Here is a 26,430-nt window from a genome sequence, read left to right on the forward strand (position 1 = left end):
CTATTGACATGAATGAAAAGAAAAGGCTTTGGAATATCTTTATTATACCCTTAAAGTATTTGTGGATGTATTTTATTTATATTTTCTCTTTTCTTCAAATAATTGCAACAGAAAATTAAATATTGTATAAGTAGTGTATCAAAACTCATATATAAATATGTTTTACCTATTTCCAATGTATAATAGTGGGAGATTAAATGTATTATAGGCTTTATTAGGTTGCTCAAGTTTAGAAAGTAAAGACGTTCTCATTCGGGAGAGAATTTATTTTGATATATTTGTAATAACTTAGAGAAAAAATTAATAAAGTCCAAATAAATATTTAAAAATTTGTGTATAGAGTACTTTTTATAAAAATCCCAAACTTCAAACAGTCGGCGTTTCACGCAGAAATGGCTGTAAACAAGTTCCCATTCTGGAAAGGGTTTAGTTTGGGTTTGTTAGAGATAACTCCAAGAAGAATTTAATGATAACCAATTTTATCTTGTTTAGAAAATCTGTTTATACTTTATTTCAAATTGTGGAATTCCAAATTTTAAACTGTCGGCGTTTTACGCATTGGCAGTATAATAAGGTTTTTAAAAACATTATTATATTTAGGATGATTGGGGATGATTTCAATCGATTGAAAATTGTGCTTACCCCAGAACATTTATTAAGAGTTAAGACAAAATAGAGATAAGTTAAAACAAATATGAGGAAGCCTAACGGACCTCTTTTAAACCTTTTTATTTTGTTTTCATTTTGAAACAATCAAGAGTACAAGGGATGGTTACAATGACTTTCGACTCTATCTTATTGAACATTGAAGAATGTTTGTGTCAAATTATACCAGAGGTCAGCTTAAACATTGTGCATTAATTGAACTTAATCAGTGCTTGAACGTTCAAGCACTTCCCTGATAACTTAGTGGGCTTAATACAAACGAAGCACTATACTGGTAACTCCATATAAATTCTCATTTAAGTACACATTGTTCTCTTCAACAAAGTTTACGTATAACTAGAGTTCTACAAGTATTACGAGCGAGACATGTCATTAGATCGTTAAGAGTGTTTTATATTATGATTTAACATTTTATCCTTACGGAGTTAACTTCTCGCACAGACCATTGGTCCTTGAGGAATAGCAGAATACGGCTTTATAGGAGATCGGCCTCTCCTTCATAAAAAAAGAATATTTGTCAACGAAATCACTAAAATTATTATAATAATCAATCGTATCGTGTAGATTAATTCTGGTCTAGTTATCACCCAAAAAAAAACTATCCCATGAGTTAATTTTATAAAGTGCTATACAATAAGTATGAAATTTAACATGCCTCATCAACTTTGATCTTTGAACCCAGCAAAAGTAGCAGCAATTTTCATATGGATTGCAGTTTAGTGATTGACTATGAAAACCTTGCTACCACAACTTAAGATGTGACAGTTGGACGATGTTGCAAAAAAATGGCATACCTGACTTATTTATGAAACAAATGAAATGCGATGGATTGAAATTGGTAAATCAAAAGTTGCCTGTAACATAATTTAAGAAAATTAACGTTTATACCGTTGGCATATCGAAAACCCTATTTGACCTTTTCACATAATTGTTGAAACGCATTTTTTTATTATTATGACAGATTTAGCTATGTTGTAATAAATTTGACTATTTCGTGATCAACCAGCTTTTTGGGAAACGTAATACCCGAATAACAAAATCCGAAACAAAATCATGATGGGACTAAATCTTTCTGGAAATAAAATTGGACGGAGTTGGTTGATTCCGTTATTGTTCCACATTTAACATGGGTATCATTAGGTAACAGTTATGAAAATGGCTTCTTACTAATATAGTAAATGTGAAATGTTAGTATGCATTGATGGATGGATTCGAGTTACGACATTGCCCTTTTAAAAATGTTCCCTTTTCGGCTTCAGGATTCCGACACTCTATTCCTACATTATTAAACTTCCAATGGCCTGACAACAAAATATCGAGTTATACAAAGTGTGCGGTCGGCACGGCGACGCCACGACGCACAATCCTTCGAACAGAAAACAAAAATCTAAATAATCTAAATCATTTTGTTCAAACTAACTATATGCGTATTTAAAAATAATGTTAGATTAATAAAAAAATGTTAAAAATTTAATTCCATTTCATTTTAAGATATAGGTAGGTCATAATAAATTAATAAACATTACTTTTTTATCTGTGAATTTTGAGAAGAGAACAAACACGCTCTGTTCTAAACATAACTTATAGAAACAAAATAATACTTGAAACGAACTGTATATTATAATTTAGTATAACCCAATTACTCTACTCCTGACTAATACTTCACAAGCAACTATGCAGTTCAATTCCTGAAAACCAGTTTACTGATAACCAGTTTACCGATTAAATATAATTACTCCCAATACGATAAACGATAAACCCAATTCTATTTTACATGTTGCACTAACTAACATTTAGTGATGATCTGCAGGAAAAGATGATTCGTGTTGATTTACAGTACATTAAATATTGATTGCTTCTGATTGCCCATAAAATATGTTTTAGCCTAGTTTACTTATTTTAATTCGTGTATTTCAATTTAAAAAATGGATACTAGGGGTGAGTATATCTACACATATTTATATTACATTGTATATTTTAAAATCTATTAGTCGTAGTTGTACTTTTTTATTGATGTTTTCATGTTTATACTCATTATCACTAACGACGATAGAAAAATGCGCTACCATTTATGCTTTAATATTGGGGTTTTTATAGAAGTAAAAGCACATTTGACAAATGGACATATTTTTGAAAAGTGGATTTCACGTAAATCTAAACACAGAAATCAAGTAGTTTTAAGTTATTCCAATTAGTTTTCATGTTTGAAAATTGCAGAGAGAGTATACAAGAGTACTGTATCTAAATATAGAGGCAAATTTATTATCTATCCATTTGTAATTTAGAGAAATTATGTAACGTTATCTCGCAAAGCTAAGTCAACAGTTGCAAAAAAGTAACAGAACTGAGTTTTGCGATTAATATGACAAACTTTTGGCGCAGATTGGCTATTATGGAGTACCAACTACCATATATACGAGTATATTTAATACATATAGTATAGATATATTAAAACGTAAATTTATGCAAAATAACATTTTGCAAACTAATAATATACGAACAGATAAAACCGCATGATATAATATTACTGGACTACTACCTTCCGGATAGGTCGAAAAAACAACGAAACTATCCTTTTATTCAAAACAAATTATTTTGAATTAAACTAAAAAAAATACCTGCATAACAATATTTCCACACTCACCTCACCTTTTTAAGCAATCTGAAATTTATTCATATAAATTGAAAGAAAACCCAAATGCAATAAATGTATAAAAAGTGTGTTTCTTTAGTCGATCATTAAATTTATGGTTATAATTAAGTGTAAATTTCTGTGCATAAATCTTGTCTTTTGTCATGCCAATGAAAGCTGTCAGTTATTTAATTTAAAGTCAAATGTAACTAATAAACATTCTGCGCGAAAAATTCCATTATTTAAATCTTTGTTAGGTTTATCCCGGAAATTTTGTGAATTAGGTATATACTCAATTTCTGAAGTGTGAATATGTTTTATAATTCGAAGTATAAAAATTGAATAGTAAATATGTTAGCTAGTGATTGGCTAATACACGCGGTTAGCTTTACGACCGTTTGGTCAGTAGAATGGTGGATTACATATATACTATCTCTTGTGAAAAAATAGCTTCCCAACGGCTATATCAGTTATATTTCGCATTTCTAAGATTAACAGAAATGCGAAGTAATGCGAAGTAATGCTGGAAACGCGTATTTCTGTTAATCCGCATTTCTTCATTAATTGTCATCGTTGTTATATTCAGTACTGTTTCTGTTTACTACGGTTAGCATTATACGAATGGGATGAAATAAAAAATGGTCGATTATGTGGAATCGGCAACAACGTAATAATGTTTCGAAGAAGGGTTTTTTATCACAACATTTTGACAGTTTCGTACGTTTGATTTTACAAACACAACTACTTTATTCAAATAATTAACTTTGCTAATGCTATTCAGTTGTATTCGACGTATTATGCATCTTTAAATAAGATCGCATGTATTCTGTTTAATATAAATGCAACGCCATAATTAGAACTGTCTTAATTAATATGTATTATTTGGTCCCTCCAACTCTAAAGGAAAAACCTGCTACCTTTGTTTAGGCGTGATAAATTAATTATATAACCACACTCCTCAGTCAATTTAAAATAACAGTTGATTTATTGCACGTTAACAATATTCTCAATTTTACTGCAATTGCCATAAGGAGGTATAGTCTACTTGATATTGCACATCTTCCTCCTAACCTACATAACCACACACTTGCACACATACGTTTTGAGACAGTCTCACACATACAGACATACGTGATGCTCAGCCTACACGCCAGGTTATGATGCTGGAATGTTTTACACTTCAAACTTACCAACGGCTCATGCAGACATGCGTTTTGAGACAGTCTCACACTTACAGGCATACGTGATGCTCATCATGAACTCACTAACGGAGTAGAAAGAAATAAAATTATGCGTCAGCCGCGTTTTTAATTGATTTGATCTGTTTAACTGTTTTACACCGCCAGACATTGATTAATCCGACTCCAAGTTTTACGGGCAAATGACCTGAGCTCACTAGTTGTCCCTGCCTCTTATCTCGTAGTGGTGAACTCGCACTGAGGTAGTACAGTAGGTACAGTACAGATGTAATACAGGGCAACGTCAGGAATCTTAAGGTCTCTGAAAACGTCTCTGCATGAAGCTCTAAAATACTATTTTGCAATGATTCTTATAATATATCACAGAAATTTAATGATAGCTGTTGATATCATATAAAGTTAACTTTTTTATATGAATGTTTTATTAACGAATCAGCGCGATGCGTTGTATTTAAATGTGATTTGTAATTGTATAAAATTTCACTTAAAGTGTTTCCGTAGTAACCATAGAGTTCCTTCACGGTTCTTTTAGGCAGAAATCGTATTAATTCCCTCTAGACAAGTGACGGACTTTGTGAAGTATTTATATTAGATACCTACGTACACATTTTCAAGACTAACAGCTGTTTTCTCTTTATTTATATACGAATAGAAGTTTTGGTGTGTGATAAATTACAGATGCTTATCTCGTAGTTACATCCCGGAAAGGGTGAATAAATATTGGTAGTGCAAATGTGCTGTGTAAGAAAAAAATCATTTACTTACGTCTCCACGTTGCCTGCTGAAAACTAGGTCCTCGGTTGGCGTGTACTTCTGCAGCTATGGGGATCTCGCAGATTGGCTGAAAACAAAAATTAGGAAAATGTTAAATTAAAATAATAATTGTACACCAAATACTACTACATACATTTTTGGAGCTTCTGTGTAGAACACAAACTAACACTTGTTTTACAATTTGCATGTGCAGTGTTTCATAGTAGTGGTATACCATTTAAGTTATACTGTCGAAATTCATAATATTTAACTGGCTGAAAGTTTGGCAGGTCGCGATATACAGACGAGCTTTAACCACATGTTGTGCTGATCTGCGTTTTACTTGCTCTCATCAAATTCATGCAATTTGTCTATGAGTGTTCTTAGACCAACTGTATTAATATCAGAAACAATAGAATATCTTACGGTATATTATGTGTAAATAAAAACAGTCAATTGTCAAGGGCGTATTAAAAAGTCTCAGTGTTTGTGTTGACACATACAACAGTTAACGATCATGTGTTTAAAATGCTATACTGAAACTGATTCCACGGTGTAACTCTGGAATTGGCATTCTATACGTACTTCCTCAAGTACACGGTCACGGCACAAGCCCCACTGTGTTTATTACTCGAGGCTTCTTTTGATGAAGGATTCACAAGAAATCGCATTCATACTGGAGATATTCACCTGATGTTTCGAGACATAAAACTACAGTTTTTAAAGGAAAAAGTAAATTGTCTGCCTTTCAGTACTTGAATTGCACTAACAATGCGGTAATACATAAATGAACTACTTCAGAGAAGTATTAAAATCTAAATCCATTATTTACTAACGATGATTTGCTTGAAGGTTGTGTTAACGTTTACATTTAAGAATTTATGCATATTCTGCACAGCAACACACCCGCGCTCCCAGAATGTGAAACTTTAAATGTAAACCCAATTAGTTTAGTTTATAAGTTCTGTTAACTCACACTTTAGGTTAGATAATGTCTGTTAGTGTTGTTAAAACCTAAACATCGTGTGTATGGCGAATTCACAAAATGTACATGCTTCCTAATACGGCATGTAGACCTACATGTTGACAATATTAAACTATATATACAGGGTGTCTTAAGTCGAAGTGTTTAAATAACAACCCTTAGCAACACCTCATTTTACAGGTATTATAAAAAGAAGGATAATGGTACAAACTCGAGATCTCTATATTACTCTATCAAATTTGGTGTCTAATTAAAGGTTAAATTGTTTTATATAATTCCTCCAAATTAAGTTACATTTAAAATTATTGTAATGCAGATAAAAATTCACTCACTGGTTATTTTGAGAACTTACGACACGAAACCATACAACAAGTTATTACAAGAACCAGAAAACATCAACAACCATGAATAACAAAGCATTTATTAGGTTTTATTTTGTCTGACCGAAGTCCAGTAAAGTCCTGAGAATACCAATAGCTGGTTTTGCCATGTCATCTCTTATTGGTTACCAGTTAGTATGTGAAACACATTCAGTTCAAACTTTAATTAGCCACCAAATTTGATTGAGTAACATTAGAGACCTCAAATTTGTGCCGTTACTCTTTTCATAGTACCTGTAAAACAATGTGTCACTTGTTACGGGTTTCAAAATGGGGTACTTTGGGGGTAAGTAAACAGTTTTCATACATTAAAAACTCCTCAGTTGGTCAAGTTGTCCCAAAAGTAAATCACTTCATATTACTAAAAACTATTCACTAGAAAGTTAATAAAGGGGGTGTGATACCCGGTGTATATGTATGTATATATATATATATATATATATATATATATATGTATATATATATATATATATATATATATATATATATCTTATATATATAAAAATCTTGAGTCACGATGTATGTTGCCAATAAACTCCAAAACGACTGAACCAATTTCAATCAAATTTCACATGTATCCGTAATTTAGTCTAACTTAGAAGATAGGATAGTTATTATCTGAATTATTCGCTTATGTCGTGAATATAAACGAATAAAATGAAGAAAAGTTTTCAAAGCGCCTGCACATTATAACCTGCAATTACGAGATAGATACGTATATTAAACAGTGAAACACTATTTGAAGGCGCTAAGTTATGATGTATAATTGTCTAAACTAAATTTTTGGTTGAACTTAAAGGTTGAGTGGTAGACCACTTTGTAATAAAATACATTATGCATGTACAATACATTTTTGACATATTTTCTTGATCGTGACATCAAGGTAAAATCTACATCGGGGTTGGAAATATAATTTACTTCAACCAGAAATGCTCATACGCGGGCAAAACTTACGAAAAGCGTGCGAAGCCGCGGGAAACAGCTAGTATATATATATATATATATATATATATATATATATATATATATATAAAATATATATACCAAACTCTTGAGCAATGGGTTTTTCTTTGTTAGGCAAGTTAGCAAACACCTACTGCACTGGCAAAGATATGCAGAGATATATGAGAAGACATATGTCTGTTCCGAGGTAATAAGAAAGAGATAAATTATTTATTAACTTTTAAATTCGTGATATAGCAGCAACACAATTCATAAAAGAAATCAAGTCTACTAATCTACTTTATCGAGTGACAATCAAATAAAAAGGTAATGAAAAATTAAAAAAAAAACCTTATGGAAGCGGCCTTCTTATCCCAAAATGGTCTGACCATCCTTGAATTCATAAAACGGTAACATTCAGCACAACAGTGAATAGGTCAGAATCATTTCTATAAACATAACTTATTTCGAAAAATATGCATACAATTTCAAAACTATTATCCCTTGTATCGGAAAATAAAATAAAACGATCTATCGCTAAAGTTAATAAAAAAATCTTGCATCTTATTAGTAAAAGGTTAAACCGAGACATAAAACAAAACAACTCTTACATTCTGGGATTTATAAAATTAATTGTAATTGTTAAAATATTACATTGGCCAGAAAAGTCGAAATTTCAGACCAATAGAGGTTACAACGTATAAGGAACAAATATATACAAGTCTTAAAATAAAAGAACACAACAAGTACGAAATCTAATTTGGTAGAACTTCTTTTAAACTAAAGTTACAGTTATAAAAGATTCATGAAAATTATTTACGTGGAGAAAAATGTAATTATAAATTAAATTAAATTAATATGCTTAACATAATCCGAAAAAATAACAATAAACATAAACAAAAATAATTTCAATATATGAACCCCTCCCTCCACGATAATATATGCGTTTACCACTGGTCAGATTGACAGACAACGGATTTTAGGAGACGTAATTAGTAAACCAATGAAATGTGACAAGTTGTTTTCATAAAAATAAAAACAATAGTCTCTTTATGATCGAGACTCGTAAGTCACCTGTTATATATTATAGCAACGATGAAATAAACGCGGAAGATATAATTATCACCGTACTAATAATTATGCTACAACGTAGCCAGGAAAATACATATTTCTGGGGGGGGGGGGGGGTCAAGACGGCTGATATTTTGCCGTAGTGGACAGAAAGTAAGGCAAGTGCACAAGGTCAACAGCTCATTCCCCATTTTGTTCCTCAGAAAGTTCTTCACCCCTTTCAATGTTGAGAACGATCTTTACATATCAGTACATATCAGTAATGCCGAATGATGTAAATACTAATTGTTTTATAAAAAGTAATTAAATAAAATTTAAAATTTGTTGCGGAAGGGTCCCGGACCCCTTGGACCCCATCGCTGACTACGCCCTTGCTCCAATATAAATATTTAATTTAAATTACATTGAGTTATTCAGAATATTATATATATATATATATATATATATATATATATATATATATATCATAAACTACAAAGAATAATACCGACTTACCGTGAGAAGCTCCTAACACAAGACTGGAATGGGTGTGGACGTATATGATTCATTGGTAATTTGTATGTTCTATTATTTAGATAAGTACAATATAGTATAGATTATCCAATATCATATACACTAACGGTTGGAGATTGTTTAAAACATACAAACCAGGGCTTATGTCTTCCAGTGGCCGCGAGGGCCTGGGGTCATGACCTCCACGTTCTCCGTAGACACAACGCGAAGCCAAACATAGGCAGTGTTATAGCACAGTAAATATTATAACCATTACTTGTCAAGGAATAAATGGAATGTTTGTCCCTGCTAAGAACCGATGTAATGTTTTGCGACACCTAGTGAACAAGGACTAAACAATCAGTGAATGATTGATGTGTATGAGCCAGCAGAACGAGGTTTATCTCGCGACCAGAATTGAGAACGTGCTAAAACCCGAGTATTTAGGCTCGTAATCTCGATATAAAGCTTACAATAGTGGTGACTGTTCCTGGCTATTAATTGAGAAATGCTTGATGGTTTCCCTGAAATGCACACTCATTGCCAGTAAAAATATAATTGGAAGCGAGTTCTTTGTTTTGCGTTCGATATGGTCTGGTAATAAATGCTATCGTTGAATATAATTGATTTTTTACCGTATTGAACACAGTAATGATTGTTTGAACAATGCACTCTCACATAATACCATTACGATAAATATACATAAATTCCCGTGCTAATCAGTAATATGCGTCTTGTTTGAAAAATACTTCAATTTAAAAATTCTAAGCACTTTTCCGTTCCTACGAGATATATGTTCACAAAGCACGCCAACAGTTACAAGTAAACGTGTATGACCTCTCTGCGTATTGTGGTGTATTGTGGCCCATTTCCATCGCGTACATCCATAACGTTTTTAAACGAATTCATATTTTCATTATTTATATTTTTAGCCTTGCGCTGTGACTATTCAGTCAGTGGATAAGAAATCTCTCATGTTATGAGACATACAAGATACATTGCTATATTGATCTACAAAGGCATTTGACCTTTTTGCTCAATATGTGAGGAATATATTTGAAGCACAGATCACCTAAAGGAAAATGTTTTTCCTTTGATATGCTTTTATAAAACTACGAGATGTGCAAATTATTATGAATATTTATCTGACAGCATATTTAAAGGCGCATTGCAAACTGGTGTAAGAATAAACATTTACTGAATATATCTTAATAAGAGAACGTTGAATGCAGAAATTGAAGTTTTGCAACTTCTAGTTTTCTTTGGTCCAACAACGCCCAGTTTGACTGTTTGCTAACTGAATCCATACAGTCCGCACGGAGAATCTGCAGTATGACGCTTCGGCTTCTGATGTGAGCATCTCTCAGTAGCGTATTAAGTGGTATTGTGAGGAGGAAGCGAGGTACCTTCTAGACTACTGACGACTTCTAATACCATTGGCATGACGGCCCAACTCCCATATGGCATCGTTGGTGGTTTATTAGTCCCTTATGAATAGGCAATATATCTTTTAGCTATACAAGGACGGTACTCAGAAAATGCTTCAGGAATTAAGAATGCGGTTATATTTATATATAACTCAAGTGAACAAACAGGTTCCTTGATCTAGTGTCCTATATCTCACTTTGTTTATGATTTCATCGTCTGTGACTTGTGATCTCTTTACTTACCAATTCATAAATTGTCGGCGGTTTAATTGACAGCACTGAATTGTGCAGAGCTCTTTGTTTCTGAAAGACCAAGTCATTGCTAAATTAATCATCGGTTTGAAAATAACGGTAATAAATATCCTCAGATGTCAAATTAGAGATATCCGGCGCGTTGCACGGGCTCAGGCTGGGTGTTTGCGTCATAGATCTTTTAAATATTTTGATAATAAGTATTATCAAAATTAATTACTGCCTTTACACCAAACATTGAAAAACTCGTTAGATAAGCGGTATAGTAATTATTAATGGAGGAGTGAAAATCTCATCCTGAGGTGTCGAAACTTAGGCCGGATTAGAAACGGTGCAGATTTAAATTCTCGCTGTCTTACTTATTGATATGGTTCACTCGTATTTATTTCTCTTATTATATTACATCCTTAGCCTGGAACCAAAAACTTTAAAGGGAAGATTGGCTTCTTAGACAACCATGGACGTTGCATTATGTGTATCAACATTCCAGCAAACCAATAAAAATGTGTTGATACCTTATTGGTTAGAGACCGCATTAAAAATATTTAGAAAATGCAGTTTTCCTGTTGATTTAAGTATGAGCATTTTAAGCACCGAATACATTCCAGGGATGATGTAAGATACGTAGAACTTAAATGTAGGGAGGTACTTATTTATTTTGTTATTTGAATGTATTTATTTATTAGAAGCAATGCAATGTTACAATTGAGTTAGTCTTGTGTGTTAATTAAAAATATAAATGAAATTATTAATTATTGATTTACAGGAATATTATAATGTATTTATTTTGATAATTATTTGATTTAAATGTTAAAATAATATTTGTTCTCCAAATATTAGTATATTTGTTATTATATATTAGTATATATATATATATATATATATATATATATATATACTAATATATAATAACTATATATATATATATATATATATAGTTTAATAAATAATAATAATAGTTTAATAATAAATTATATATATATATATATATATATAAATATATATATATAATTTACAGGTTCTTTTTTGCGGTTTACATGTAAGATTGGCCATGTGGTCCCAACTGTGGCTGCGTATAGGATTTTTTATTTTGTTTACGCCCTAATACGACAAACAGGCAAAATTACTATGCTGTAATTTAAATTATTGCAGTCTAAAACAAACACATAGCAGCTATACTAAACAAGGGTTTCGTAAGACCAATGAATATTCCTCAAATGTGCATATACTCTGATCCCTAAAAAGTTATTTTCTAAACACTTTTTATATTTCATATTCAAGAAAAATTTATATTAGGCCTCTGTATATTAAACTACAACTTAATTCAAGTATAACGTCCAATTTGTAAACAAAGAGTGTATTATATTTGCTTAAAAGGCGTTGGTGTCAGCTTACTTGAAAACTGATAAGTAAAATCCAAAAACGTACTAAAATAGACATGTGCTCCACCGTCGAACCACGTTAGACTTCAAAAATTGGTATAACAGTTATATGCATCAAATTGCTGGCAAGGTGGATATTTTATTTGTAAAATGTAAAACGGAAAAAAGATTTATATAAAAACATTCATTGCGGGCACACACAGTAAAATAGATTTTAACGTCAACTTTCACATATTTAACAAAACGAAAAGTTTTCTCCTGTTTTTTAAACGTTATTTTAAATTTTTTTTATCTGATATTGATATTAAGTTTTCTTTTTCTAATTATGTAGAAATTGATCCAAAGAATATGATTTTAGAAAATTGTATTTGTTGTGTTTTGTTTTTTTGGTGGCAATACAAAACTTTCCATTTCAATCGACCGTCTACACAACATTTTGTGTCATATTCTAAGAATAAACTAAGCTCATTGTTTTAAACTAAACGGACTAGTAAGTGTAAGACTAAAATAGTCTGAAATATGGCGCTCATGCTATCACGGTGTAAATATTGTGTCATTTGAAAACAAAACGTTTTACTCAATTCTGTTTGTCATTGGACACCTGAAGTATTACGGCCTGTAATAGTAGCAGTATTTTGAAAGCATTTAAATGTGATTGATAGCCCCCAGTATAGTTACGCAGCGTGACGCGATGTGGAGGTGACCAATTTGGTACCTACTGTTACCGGATATTTATACTTGTGTGGGGGACAAACTACTGCCAAACCATAACTTCTGGGTTGATGCAGTTACGGCTCCTGTAACAACTCGTGGCTCCAGCGCGGCATGACACGACGTGTACGTTACCAGATTAGTATTGTTACAACACAATGGAGATGTTTTTGTTTTCATTACAGTAAACTATGCAAATGTTCTACATTCAACATTCAAAATTAGAGCTTGGGGACGTAAACACATTTCGGTTTGATCACAAAACTTTGGTAAGTCCCGGGACGGTTTGATACTAAAAAATGAATTTTTGAACATTATCGGACCGTTGAACTAGGTTTTACGCCGTCAGTAATATTATTCACACCCGTTATGGGTTTGGAGAAAATGTTTTTGAATATTTCAAATGAAATAGTCTGTATGATTCTATACATTATAATTCAATACAACTCCACACAAACTACAAATTTAATACACATGATGGTCAGTAAAAATGTGTTAACACACTTTTTGTGGAAGATGATAATTACACTGTAAGAAAACCTCATTTGTGGCTCACAATCTTTTAGCTCAGTACATCCTAAGTTCATTTTTTGAGTTAGTTTTTGAATGATATGCATTTGCTATGTTCAAATATTATGATGAACTTGATTTTGTCTCGAGTTATTTATATCTATTTTGTCTCATCCAGATCTAATGAACCTAAAAATAAATTTCTATATTGATGTACAGTTTTATTGTCCTCTAATCGTACCGTTAAAGAATGTTGTCCCGGGACTTCTGAGCGACCCGTGCGTGTGAACAATCCAATACCTGTGTCAAATACAAGCCTGGGATGACTTACATCATACACATCCAGGCAGTGTCTACGTATTGCGATATGAATTGCAAAATCAAAAGCTGAATTGATTTTCTGTGTAATGGCCGTAATTAATTATTAATTCAGCACTTTTCAAAATAATGTTATTTTAAACAATTTTCCATTCAACTAAGTTGATCTTATAATTGTTTTTACAGGGTGTCCCGTAACTCTCTGGACAAAGGTATACTACATTATTGCTCAGGTCAAGACAAACTCATTTAGCCATATAAACATGATTCTCCGGTGCTTAATTCCCATCTGTCGGTCTGTATGTATTTTTATAAAATATCAACAATACATTAAAAAATAATAAAATAAACCCTATCAAATTGGATAAAATGTTTATGGTAACAAGGCCAGTTACTGTATGAAATATCATGATATTATCTTTAATATTTTTAAAATGACGGCCATTACAACTTTTTAACTTTGAATATCTCAAAAAACCAGCGGTTTTTTCTCAAGAACTGTAATAATAAAATTTTTAGAGGATTTTTTCACAAATCTAATGACAAAAATAATAAGTCTCATAATCTTAAGTCTCATAATTTAAAACGAATAATAAATAATGAGCAGATCTGCTTTCACTACAAAATCTGGTAGAGACCCATGTTCATATGGTAAAATGTGTTCGGTTTGGCCAGTACAGTAATGTGGTGTATAACTTTGTCAGAGACTTACGGGAACCTCTGTATTGTTTTGCTCTGCCAAATATAGAATCATTTCTAAAGATATATTTTCCATTAAAATTCTTCAAACACATAGACAATGTGATTTTGGTTACTACCCCCGTATTGCAACTTTGGACACGATTGTTGCAATTTAAACTAAATGGATGTGATTTATGAAATAATAACCATTTAACATATCGTCACTAAAAGTTACCTGCCCAGTATTTCGGTTTATGGATTTTTGACTTTAATGATCCTACATCCATTGCTTTTTTCAACAAAACAAATATCTGAACATCTTTAAATATATATATATATATATATAAAAGTTAACCTGCAAAACAGTACAGATGTACTCTTGTTTGTTGTTTATAAGGCAATTATGGATATTTTTTTCACAATATAGTCCTTGATAAGTCCTGTTATTAATTACTAAATTCATAGTGATGAATTTGTTGTAAATTAAAATATTGAAGCGTTTATGTATTTTATCACAAGATTGATGGGTAAATTACTAGAAATTGTTTTCAAAATGAAAGAAATTATTTCACACATACTGGTCAGTACTAATTTATTATTCTATGTTTGTAGAATAAGCATTGTAATGTGACCACTACAGCTTAAATTAACTGCCTGTACCCCCTGCCAGGTCTATTAATTTAGTAATGTTTTAACAGTTTGTACGTTCCAAATCTGGCAGCGCTTTTTTAAGGGGTGAAATTATATAATTAATTTAGTTTTATAATGACTGATTACAACGTAGTACGCTACAATTACAACATGTACCAAATCTGCAGCTTACTGTTGGCCTGGGGGGAGGGGTTTGACCCTACTGTCCCCAGTCTATCACTTATCAATGCAGGCTGTTGTTTGAACGAATAAATTATGATCCTCAAGCAGCCAATTAGGTTTATGATAGTAAACTAGAGCCTTATCTTAAGATTTAATTAGATTTCATTAATGATTTGCAGGGGGGGGGGTTTCTGTATGGGCCTACGCCGTTGGCACATAATTTAAGATTTAAATAGTAATAGCCTCTGATTTTAGTAGAGACTGACTGCACTCAACGCGCTTTATTTTACGAGTAAGCCATAAACGATTTGAAAGAGAATTTTGACAAACGCGGAGAAAACCTAAAATGATAAACTATTGCTAAATTTAACGAGCAATCAAATCACAAATACTCTGTAATGTGTTACACAAATTTTACCGTTTGTAACTCGAACAGTGAGATAATGATAATGGATGAATGCAAAAATTTAAATTTAATCAACTTCTTCGTGAGATCATGCTGTTACCTGCTTGGAGCTGTCCCTCAACTTCGGCAAAAGTGCGCGTCCAATAACAAAGGGGCGACCCTATGCCGGGGAGTTCATATTCGTATAGCATTACAAGGTCATGTAATCACCGCACCGGCTCCACGCTCACGTCCCGGTACGCGGGGGCAGTCTGTATCGGTACTGACTGACTCAGACATGCTTGCTGTAGTTACGACCGAGGTAAAGGCAGGTTGGGCACGTGCACGAACGGCTGTGATCGGTGACCAGTTAAAGCGACTGCTGATAAAACCCCCGGGACCGCATCTGGACTAGTCAGTGTCGCCTCGGCTCCGGGACCCACCATGTGGAACTGGAACCTCGGTCGCTTCCCCGTCTATTACAAGTGAGCATATTGCTATATACACCTATTCAAATGTTTCTGTACGGTTTAGCTCTTTCAAATATCCAGTGCATTAACCGGAGAAAAAAATATGAAGATTTGTATAAAAAAATTTGGGTTTTGCAAATAATGTCTTAAGAAAAGAACTCCGCGTGAGTCATGCAATTATTTAAACTCTTTTCATTTAAATTCCTCTTTCCCAAATTGTGACCATAAAAATGAGCGTTGTCAGATATAAGAAACATACGTTCATATATTTTTTTCGCTAAATGATTTAATAATATTCACTTTAAACATGATAATCTTAACCCTCTACTTTAACCGGAGAAAATTAATTTGTGTCTTCAAATTAAAATTTGAACATTTATATAAAACCATTTATCCAAAACGTTATTGCTAGTAGAATAAATATTACGTTCACATATATAAACATTATGGTTATTAATTTATTTTACTGATATGAATTATTACATTTTAAACGAAATGCACTGATGTTACTTAGTTTTTGTTTTATTTAAATCACTCAAACATAGCATTTTTGGCTCGTATTATAACATCTGAATAAGGGGGTGGATTTAAATGAACAAAAAGTAGTGTTCTACTTTTTAAACATATAAAATGATGTCAGATATCCAAAATTCTATTATCCTTTCGAATCATCCAATCACAACACCAAAAACAATAGTTACTGGTACGGGTTTACAAATACTCTCAAGTACTCTCCGTAAATTCCTAAACTCTCCATCTATTGCTAACTGTGTTTGAGTGAGAGCTTAATCTTGAAAAAACAAAAACTGTCTTTAATGTGTAAAATTAAAGTGTTACAAGTATTATTTCTAAAATTAAAACCATGTGAAATTTATCATATGTAGTTTAAACACTCTTGTAATGTTTGATGTATATTCTATACGTATTTAACCATTTCAAAATAGAAGACTAACACAATATAACAGAATTATGTGGTTTACAAAAGAATCCTTGTTTTCTAAGCTTTTGCAGATAAAATGATACTTGCTAAAATTCCTTTACATTAAATATCATTGAAAATATTTGATATGTAGGAAAATATCATTGTTGTTATATTACACGCTTTTGAAAAATAAATGTTTTACATTTAAACAATGATTTTCTATGAATGTTTGAGGAAAAGCTTCAAAATGGTTTTTTTTAATTACATACATTATTATATTTGTTAATCTATGTCTAGTATTAATGGTGGAAGCAATTAACAACACATTACTATGTTTACTTAAAGTATTATTAATTTTGTATTTTTACTGTGCAAATTTGTGATATACTACTAACAAGTAGATTGGAACGTGAAGTTCTGTGCCCTGGCCAACTAGGTCCATTGTATATAAACTGTTGGTCCTTCTTTAATGAAGATGACGCGAACCCAGTAAGGTGCCTTCTTGATCTGAGTTCGCTAAACAGTAGGTTGTTATGTTAATAATTATTGCGTGTTAGTATATCTTGTAGTAATTTCAGAGCAAACAAGTTTTTAAGTATTAGAAAGCCAAATCGAATAGAAAATTGAAATTTCAACCATATCTTTACAAATGTAAACAGTTATTCAGGGCAAAATACTTTTCATCATTGGTCGATATAAATTATACTGTAGTCATCCTTAATAGTGGAACAAGTTTTACTATAATCTAACATCAATTATAGATCGACTGTGTTTATATTTCAAATTAAATAACCCATACATATTAAAGTAAGATTTGTTGTTAATTATACACATTTTTATTTAATTTTTTATGTGTATGTAGGAAATAAATACCATAAACGATAAATTTGTCATCAAAATAAATATTTAAAAGTATGGAGAAGTAGTCAGGAGGAATTTGGAAGTTACAGTTAATTAATTAATAATCATTATAATAGCTAACACATTTCTTTTTTAAAGTTTGTTAGTAACGATGAAAGGGTTGAAGGGAAGGATTTCGGACATTTTTTATATTTTCTTTTTACTTTTTTATGACATAACGACGGCAAATGTCCGAAATTCTACTAACACATTACTACACCATCCGATATAGTCAAAGATATTTGAAAATTTCATGTAGCCGCCATGATTTGTTCTTTGTTACAAATTAATACAAATCTTTGTTTGTTGCTGCATTGTATATATCATTCCTAAATTTAAGTATATGGTTTCTAAAATTAAACGTAAAGAATTTATTGCACTTTCTTATCACAATCACAATTTGAATTATAATAATTGTTACCGGTATAACATATTCTTATGGTTCAATATTAATACACCATGGAATGTTAATAAAATATTTGGCATTCATTGGAAATTTTTATAGCGCTTTTAGGTTTTACAACCACGAACGAATATTAAACACTTACACAGTAGCTATCTAAACTTCATTTGAATATGCCCTATAACGGCATAATTATATTTTTTACCTTGAATTAAACATTGAATAACTTATTCAACGTTAAAAATTATAGTTGTTTTTAGTTATTTTAATACACTATATCAAGAAGAGGCGTTATCATAATGTTTGATAATTAAGTAAACGCAAGGCACGTAAGTCATGTTAAAGGACTTTGGTTAGAACATTTTATAGAAAAAGAATTATTTGATTCTCCTCTTTGAAATTATAGGGACTAAGGATGGAAGGGTCGTAAAAACATCTAGTATCAACGTAATGGGCGAGAGAGGGAGGAACAAGTTATTTTTATTAAACTAGTTTTAATGAATATCCAAGTAAGGTTTTCAAAAATGGGGGGTACAATCAGAGCAATTTTGGGAGACACAAAAGCAGCATTATCGAAAATGTGTAAATGTGAATTCGGTTACATCGTACATATGCATTAATGATCCTAAACACAATTATATACACCGTATATTTTTACTCTGGGCTCTGCCTAAGGTGGATTGCATAGGTGACATAGAATTCGCTTGCAGTGAAATCTAACACTGGACGTGTTATAAATTCCGTGACATTAATCGCCTATATTGGGAACGAAACGGCAATAGTTTCCAAACTCGGTTTCATCATTATCGTTAGTACACGTTGTTAGACAGAAATGTGTATTGTGTGATAAGGCATTGTCTTAAAGCATCATAAAACCAAAGTCATTAAACTTCATTTATGCCAGGTTTGAGGAATTAATTAATTCAGTAACTGAGCAGAGCTTGCCTGTTATGGAGTTCATTGTTAGAGCCAATTGTGAAATTATCAAATTGATGCTCACCCAAATACCGATATTATTAGTCGTATATCGGTTTTACCAACATTCTGCAAACGGTCATAACAATATTATGTAGTAAAAGAAAACCTATTAGTACTGTAATGTGGTACTTTTAAATTCGGATCAGCTTATATACAATACACTATTGCAAATATCGTTACTCATTTTAACGCATTGGTAATTTTGAAGCTCTTTTCTTATTATTGTTATGTGATATGCATTGTATTCAAATGTATATGTGTTTATACATCCCAAAATCTAAATGGTTATGTAAATTGTATAATATATCTTGAATTCACATTACTCTAATATATGTAAACAAATTTGAATAGATATTTGTGTCTTTAGTGTAAATAAAGTCAAGAAACAATATATTTAAAATTAGTTACATTATTAATATTATTATTAAAACAAGAATGGGTTTATAGTAGACCGCAATTACAATTACCGAGTTACTCCAGAGCAGTTCGGCTGTCACTGTAATATCTCAGAATTGTGTACTAATTGTAAAATGAGGGTTATAATACATTTCATATACCTTTTCAGTAAAAATAAATTAATTTGCTAAAAATTCGTAATATTGGGGTTGTCTCCTCCTGCTTCTTCAGGCCAAGAAATGCCAATTATCCATAATTCGTTATTTTTTTACTTACCAAATTATTACGAAATATGAACCAATTTGTTTGAGTACCAACAAAAGTGGTAAAGTGTCAAAATTCGTTACTATTGCACTTTGAGGTAATCTGTATGCAAAAAAATCAAGAGCTTTTTTCCAGCCTAGATTATTTCCTGTATTCAAGCCAGCGTGTCCAAAGTAATTTATTTATTTCGAACCTATGTCATTTCACACTTCTGAAATGAAAAAAATTGTAAATATTCCTATGTGTGATGGGTGTTTTCCGTTTCACAAAGAAAAATATTAAAATTGAGTGTTTATTAAGACCAAAAAAATTAAATATAAAAACTAATTATTGTTTTATTTTTGTTTCAGGTAAGTCGAAGCAGACGATTCTCGTAGTTGAACTCTAGTAAGTTAAACTCTTCACACTGTTGTAAAGACATTCTGTCTACCAATTAACTCATATAACCTACTTATTGTTTATCCGTATACTATTTACTCATACACATTACGTATAATAATGTTTTTTACCTTATTATATATTGTTTATTTAGTTTTTGATTAAGATGTATTGTTATACCTTACTTAATTTACTAGGTCTTTAAAGCTAAATTATTTAAATGGGACCATATAAATAGGTTGGATTAGGTTTTTAGATTTGTAGTAATCCTTCAATATTTTAAAATTTCTTACATTTTTAACCGTTCCAAGAGTATTTATCCATCACATATCATACAATTTGTCCATTAACAATAACGTTTTCGTGGTAAATTTCACATAAGTGCAGTGGCGTAGCGAAGGGGGGGGTCCAGGGGGTCCGGACCCCCCCCCCCGAAATTTTAAGACATATTAAAAAATAAAGCATGGAGCAGGAGAAAGAAGGACAGTTATCATTACTCTTGTCTACAAACATTAAATTGATTGATTTCACTGATTGAAGTGACCGTTGTTAAAAATATAATTGTCCTTTCATCATAAAGTATCAAACGATACTTTTGGGCTCGGCCTTTCGGATAGTGTAGTGTAATCACGGTATTTCTATACAGCGCGGTCACGTGACGTCGCAAAGTCACCTGAACCGTAACACGACGAACAGTTTAAATTAGCGACCACTTCGTTCAAATTCGTCGTGGCTGCTTAGAATTAAATTACGACGTTGATTTTAGGTGTCATTAAACTGTAAACGTGTATATAATTATTGAAAAAAATCACTTTCGGACGGAAAATACACTTGAAAACTCTACTGATTAGAACTTCAACTAATTTGAACTTCAATGATTGAGGTAAACGTGGGGTTTTCGATTGAGTTAGGACGACGATTTTTGTTATCATTAAACTGTACACCGTACCTATATAATTATCGAGAAAAAAATCACTTCCGGTCGGTAAATACCGAAGAAAAGCTCTCTACAGATTCAAGTTTTGACAATTTTGGATTTCATTGGTTGAGTGGTTGAGGTAAAAGTGGTACTTAGGATTATGTTAGGACGGTGATTTTAGGTATTAATTCAACGCCGACTAATACATATATAATTATCGAGAAAAAAACAATTAAATCACTTTAAATTAGCGACTTTTTTCCTATGGAGTCCCACAGGGATCTATACTTGGACCAGTCTTGTTCCTTGTGTACATCAGCAGGCGGAACTCATCGCTCCTGAGAGGGAAAATGGTCCAGTATGTTGACGATACAAACGCTCTGCATTAAAGCTCCAACAAAACATGAATTAGAAATCATTTCCTTTTTAGAACTGAATTCATGTATTCAGTTTTTTTCTAAATTAAATCTGAGGACCAACAACTTCAAATCAAATGCACTAAATTTCTGTTTGCGGCAAAGAGAGATTGAGGATCGCGCTGCTGTGATGGTGGACGATGTCTTCATAGAGGAAACTGATTCCACCAAGTTCCTCGGAATGTACCTTAATCGAAGTCTGAATTGAGACAATCACATTGAAAGTACCTGCTCAAAGGTTTCTTCAGGCATTTATGCTCTACGGAACCTTTCCAAATTTTGCTCCCGGGATGTACTAAAAATGGCCTACTTCGGCTTTGTACACCCCCATCTAATGTACGCGTTGAGGCTATGGGGCAGCTGTTCTAAATACAAATTTGAGCGAGTATTTAGAAGTCAAAAGAAAGCTGTCCGCATCATTTCAAAATTGAAATCCCGAAATTCATGCAGAGATGCCTTTAGGGAGCTTGGATTTCTAACTTTGCCCTGTCTCTACATCCTCGATGTCGCCCTGTAGCCTACTGCCGATTTAAGTGCGAGTTCGTCCGGGGCAGGGACGTCTATCAATATGGGACAAGAGGCAGGGACAACCTTCGGTTACATCCGCACAGAACAGCCGCATTCAAACGTTTGCCATCCGAGGTTGGTGTTAAGCTGATCAACAAGCTCCCTGAGGAAATCAAAAATTTGAATGAACCAACAAAATTTAAAGCTCGATTGAGACACTTTTTGGCGTCGAGGGTGTTTTATTCAGTGGAAGAGTTTATGATGAGCCGCTGGGATGAAATTTAAAGTAATTCGGTCATCCTCTATTTCTGGTGGTAAAATTTAGAAGATTTTAAAACGTATGGCTGTAAGTATGTATCAGTCTTAGGAATGAGTGTGGACTGTGTATGAACGGGTATGAATGGGGGCAATTTAAAATAGATATACATATTTCTAAATAATTTAATTTGACGATTGTACGCAATTTTTATTATTGTTGACACAATAAAAAGTATTATTATTATTACCTCCGGTCGGAATATACCGAGGAAAAGCTCTACTGATTCAGATTTTGACGATTTTGGATTTCACTGGTTGAGTCGTTGAGATAAAAGTGGTACTTAGAATTATGTTAGAACATTGATTTTAGGTATCAATTGAACGCCGACTAATATCTTTATAATTATGAAAGAAAAATTGAAAAATCGCTTCCGGTCAGATAATACACCGGAAAAACTCTACTGATAAGAAGTTCCGACTACTTTGGATTTCACTGACTGAGGTATTTTTTTATTTTCCTTAGTATATTCCGATCGGAAGTGATTATTTTTGTTTTTTTTTCTCGATAATTATATATTTATTAGTCGGCGTTGAATTAATCTCTAAATTCAATGTCCTAACATAATTAATTATAAGTACTACTTTTACCTCAACCACTCAACCAGTGAAATCCAAAATCGTCAAAACGAATCAGTAGAGAGCTTTTCTTCGGTATTTACCGACCGGAAGTGTTTTTTTTCTCGATAATTATATAGGTAGTCGAGTACAGTTTAATGATAACAAAAAAATCGTCGTCCTAACTCAATAAAAAATACCACGTTTACCTCAATAACCAAAGTCCGAAGTAGTTGAAGTTCTAATCATTAGAGTTTTTCAGGTGTATTTCATTTCCGACCGAAAGTGATTTTTCCGATAATTATATACTCGTCTACAGTGTAATGATACAAAAAATCGTCATTATAACTCATTCATAAATACCCCAATCACTGAAATCCAAAGTGGCCGAACTTCTAATCAGTAGAGTTTTTCCGGTGCATTTTCCGACCGTTGCGTTAGTTTGATCTGTACCCGAGCAACGCTCGAAAATCGCCCTTCTTTTCTAAAGGGTTTTCGGCCGTCAGTGGCCCAATGTCCCCGAAGGGGTATTTCATTTTCTCCACAGAATATAGTTGAGTCAATTATACGCTTGAGTGAAGCTCTGTTGTGTTCTTTTTCTTTCTTATCACTTTGGTGCCTTCTACCCGGCCAGAATCGAACTTCGTAAAGTTTCTGTAGCTATACAAGAAAATTTGTGGTACTAGAGTTGCTGTGAGAGTTTAATTTGCCTATAACATATTTCCACTTTCTATAAGGCGTAGTTACTAAAGCTCCATGTTTTTGGTATTTACCTTTTACCAGTGAATTCATTGGCAAATAACACACAAAACGTCCCCGGATCCCCCGTTTCGGACCCCCCCCCCCGAACGAAATTTCTGGCTACGCTACTGCATAAGTGGTTTTTAAATTTAAAAGAAAATGGATTTTGTATGATCATTCATTTTTAAAATTAAAAAAGATAGATTTGTGAACATTTTAGTAGTTTTATCTCGTGGATCAGAAGTTCTACTCACCCTTTGACTCGTACTAGAAGTTGATCAGGGCATGAGATCAGAATGGACGATAAGAACCGAAATCGGAGAAGTATCCACTGTAACAAACTTGTAAATAAATAACATTTGCCTTCAACTTTACACTTTTGTATAATTTGCAATGGAGTAAATGTATTAATGCCAAACGCCATAACTTGATTGATGAATAACTATTGCACAAAACATTAAATATGCAATTTAATATTTTATACTTACACAGAACAATTATATTTGCTGTATTAGAACAATTTCAATATCGTACACAAAGTCAAGATATGAAAATATAAGTTTTCGTATAACTTGTTTAGGATAATATTTTTTTTTATTCTTTAAATGGAAAGCTTTTTGTTAGCATACTGATTCAGATTTCCGTTTCATAATACATAATTAAATTGATTGACACACCTAAAACAGAGAGGTCCTAAAAGTAATTCATTCAGAAACTCCACGAGTCACTTGAGGTTTACCGGAACAGATATTCTAAATCTGCAAGTACTGTTCTCGATCCGTGAGATGAGACAGAGAGCTCGCTGCTATTGGTGCAGAAGTGTTTCGTGTTGCACTCAGCTGTGGAGGTCGAGAAATATACCAAACACAATTCCACGCATTTTTAATTATTGGTAAAAGTTTTAAATGTCCAGCATCAATTTTGAAGACTTAAAAATTGTAAAAAAGACGATAGTTAGTGATGAAACAAATGTTGTTTACAAATATTTTTGAACAGTTCTGTGTCGTCTGTGCAGGTTCAGTTCTGTGTAGGTACAGTTCGGTGTAGGTACAGTTAGTTCTGTGTAGGTACAGTTCGGTGTAGGTACAGTTCTGTGTAGGTATATCCCTTCTAGGAAGGTCCCATATGTTCATTTATATCACTATCCGCATTTGTCACATATCATAATTTCACACTGACTTGTTAATACTGATCGTTCTATTACCAGGAGTGTTGAGGATCTTTAACTTCTCGCAGTTGAAAAAGATCGCAGTGTGTCAACCTTCTTTTGTATGTCTGTCTGTACACACGACTCGAGAATGAAATGAACTGTAGATTTCAGATTATTGTCAACCTCAGCGATGTCCGGAGTACGCCTATTTTGTTTATAAATAGATTACATCACGATGGAGATAAGAAAGACAGAATAAAGGTCTATTAAGTTGTTTAAAACATTTCATGATATCACTATCAGGTTATTAAAATTTATCATAGTAATAATAACACGTTGTACGTTACAGAGTTCGCGTAAATACTACGGCTCTATATCTTAATTAATGTAGGAGGTGAATGAACTGTAAACATTTTAGTAAAAATCATAGATAAGAAACTTAAATAGTAACTTACTTTTAACTTGTTTAATCTATCCACATGTGTTACATAAAAGCATACCATAGTTTCTATTGCGAAATCTTCATAATTTTAGACGTTATGCCACACCATAGGTAGGTGGCATTGGAAAGGTCGTAGCTGACCAAAGTAACGATTTGTTTGCTGTTGTGAAATTAATACAAATAATGCTGAATATACGATGCTTGCTATCAGTCACTATACATTCTGTGTTATCAAAAATCCTTGCTCTAGGTTCGACCGTCCTATGATGTTCATTCGCATTCTTTAACGACCGTTTCCCTCATTCTTTTCAAGATCCCCGTCGTTGAGGAATCGTCGCAGTGAGGCTTTAAAGGAAAGACTCCAAACAAAGACTTATTGTTATAAGTATAACTTCCTGAGTTTCTGCTGGTGGGAGAATAACGCGAGCGTGTGCACCTTCATGGCAGGCGTCCAAAGTACACTATAAAGCTAAACTGCACGAAACAAGCATTGCATATTGCACAATAAAAGCGTTATTGGAGTAAACACTGGCTCCGGCATTGTGCAATGGCATTTCTGATTCGCGTGCACTGGCCAACAGATTCGTCACACACAAGTGTTGTTTACTCTTGTGTGTACCGATTTTAGATTTACGAGGGAAGGGAATATTAAAAATTTAGTATTTATAAAATGAAAAGCATTACTAGTAAACATAGGTTAAGTCTAATTATATGACTCAACATATGTTATGTGCGAAATGAACAGTTTACTGGTGTGCCAGAAATTCGTGGCGTTATTGAACTTCGAAGTAGGCGCACTAGGATAGAGAAAGAAGCATTATCCACATGGACTATGCTATAAAACAAGGACTTCCGTGAATCATGCATGAATGTTTGAGTGATGTGCCCACGAAAATATCATTATGAGGGCACAGAGTAGCCTAATTTTCAAATTAAGTTATGTCTATCAAGAATGAAATCATCATTACTACATTCTATTAAAGATCGGGGCATGGGTCGGAATATTACAAATAATGTTTAAAAATGTAGCTTCAAAACAGCCAAAAACTGTACTTCATCTGCTGGGCTCCGA

At 32.7% G+C, this 26,430-nt stretch overlaps 1 protein-coding gene across 6 annotated transcripts in view; it reads left to right on the forward strand.

The window, feature by feature from the left end:
• The window catches only part of LOC124369128, a 338,533-nt gene that overhangs the window by 76,315 nt on the left and 235,788 nt on the right, over window positions 1–26,430 (forward strand). Inside the window, exon 1 of one of the 6 annotated variants that reach the window (XM_046826896.1) lies at window positions 15,951–16,084. The exons of the other annotated variants lie outside the window; for them this stretch is intronic. Coding sequence (XP_046682852.1) covers window positions 16,044–16,084 — 41 coding nt within the window. The 5' untranslated portion in view covers window positions 15,951–16,043. Of the gene's footprint in view, window positions 1–15,950; window positions 16,085–26,430 lie in introns of those variants that run through there. 6 annotated transcript variants of the gene reach the window in all.

The sequence above is a fragment of the Homalodisca vitripennis genome, chromosome X (genome assembly GCF_021130785.1).
Source record: "Homalodisca vitripennis isolate AUS2020 chromosome X, UT_GWSS_2.1, whole genome shotgun sequence".
Taxonomy (NCBI): Eukaryota; Metazoa; Arthropoda; class Insecta; order Hemiptera; family Cicadellidae; genus Homalodisca; species Homalodisca vitripennis.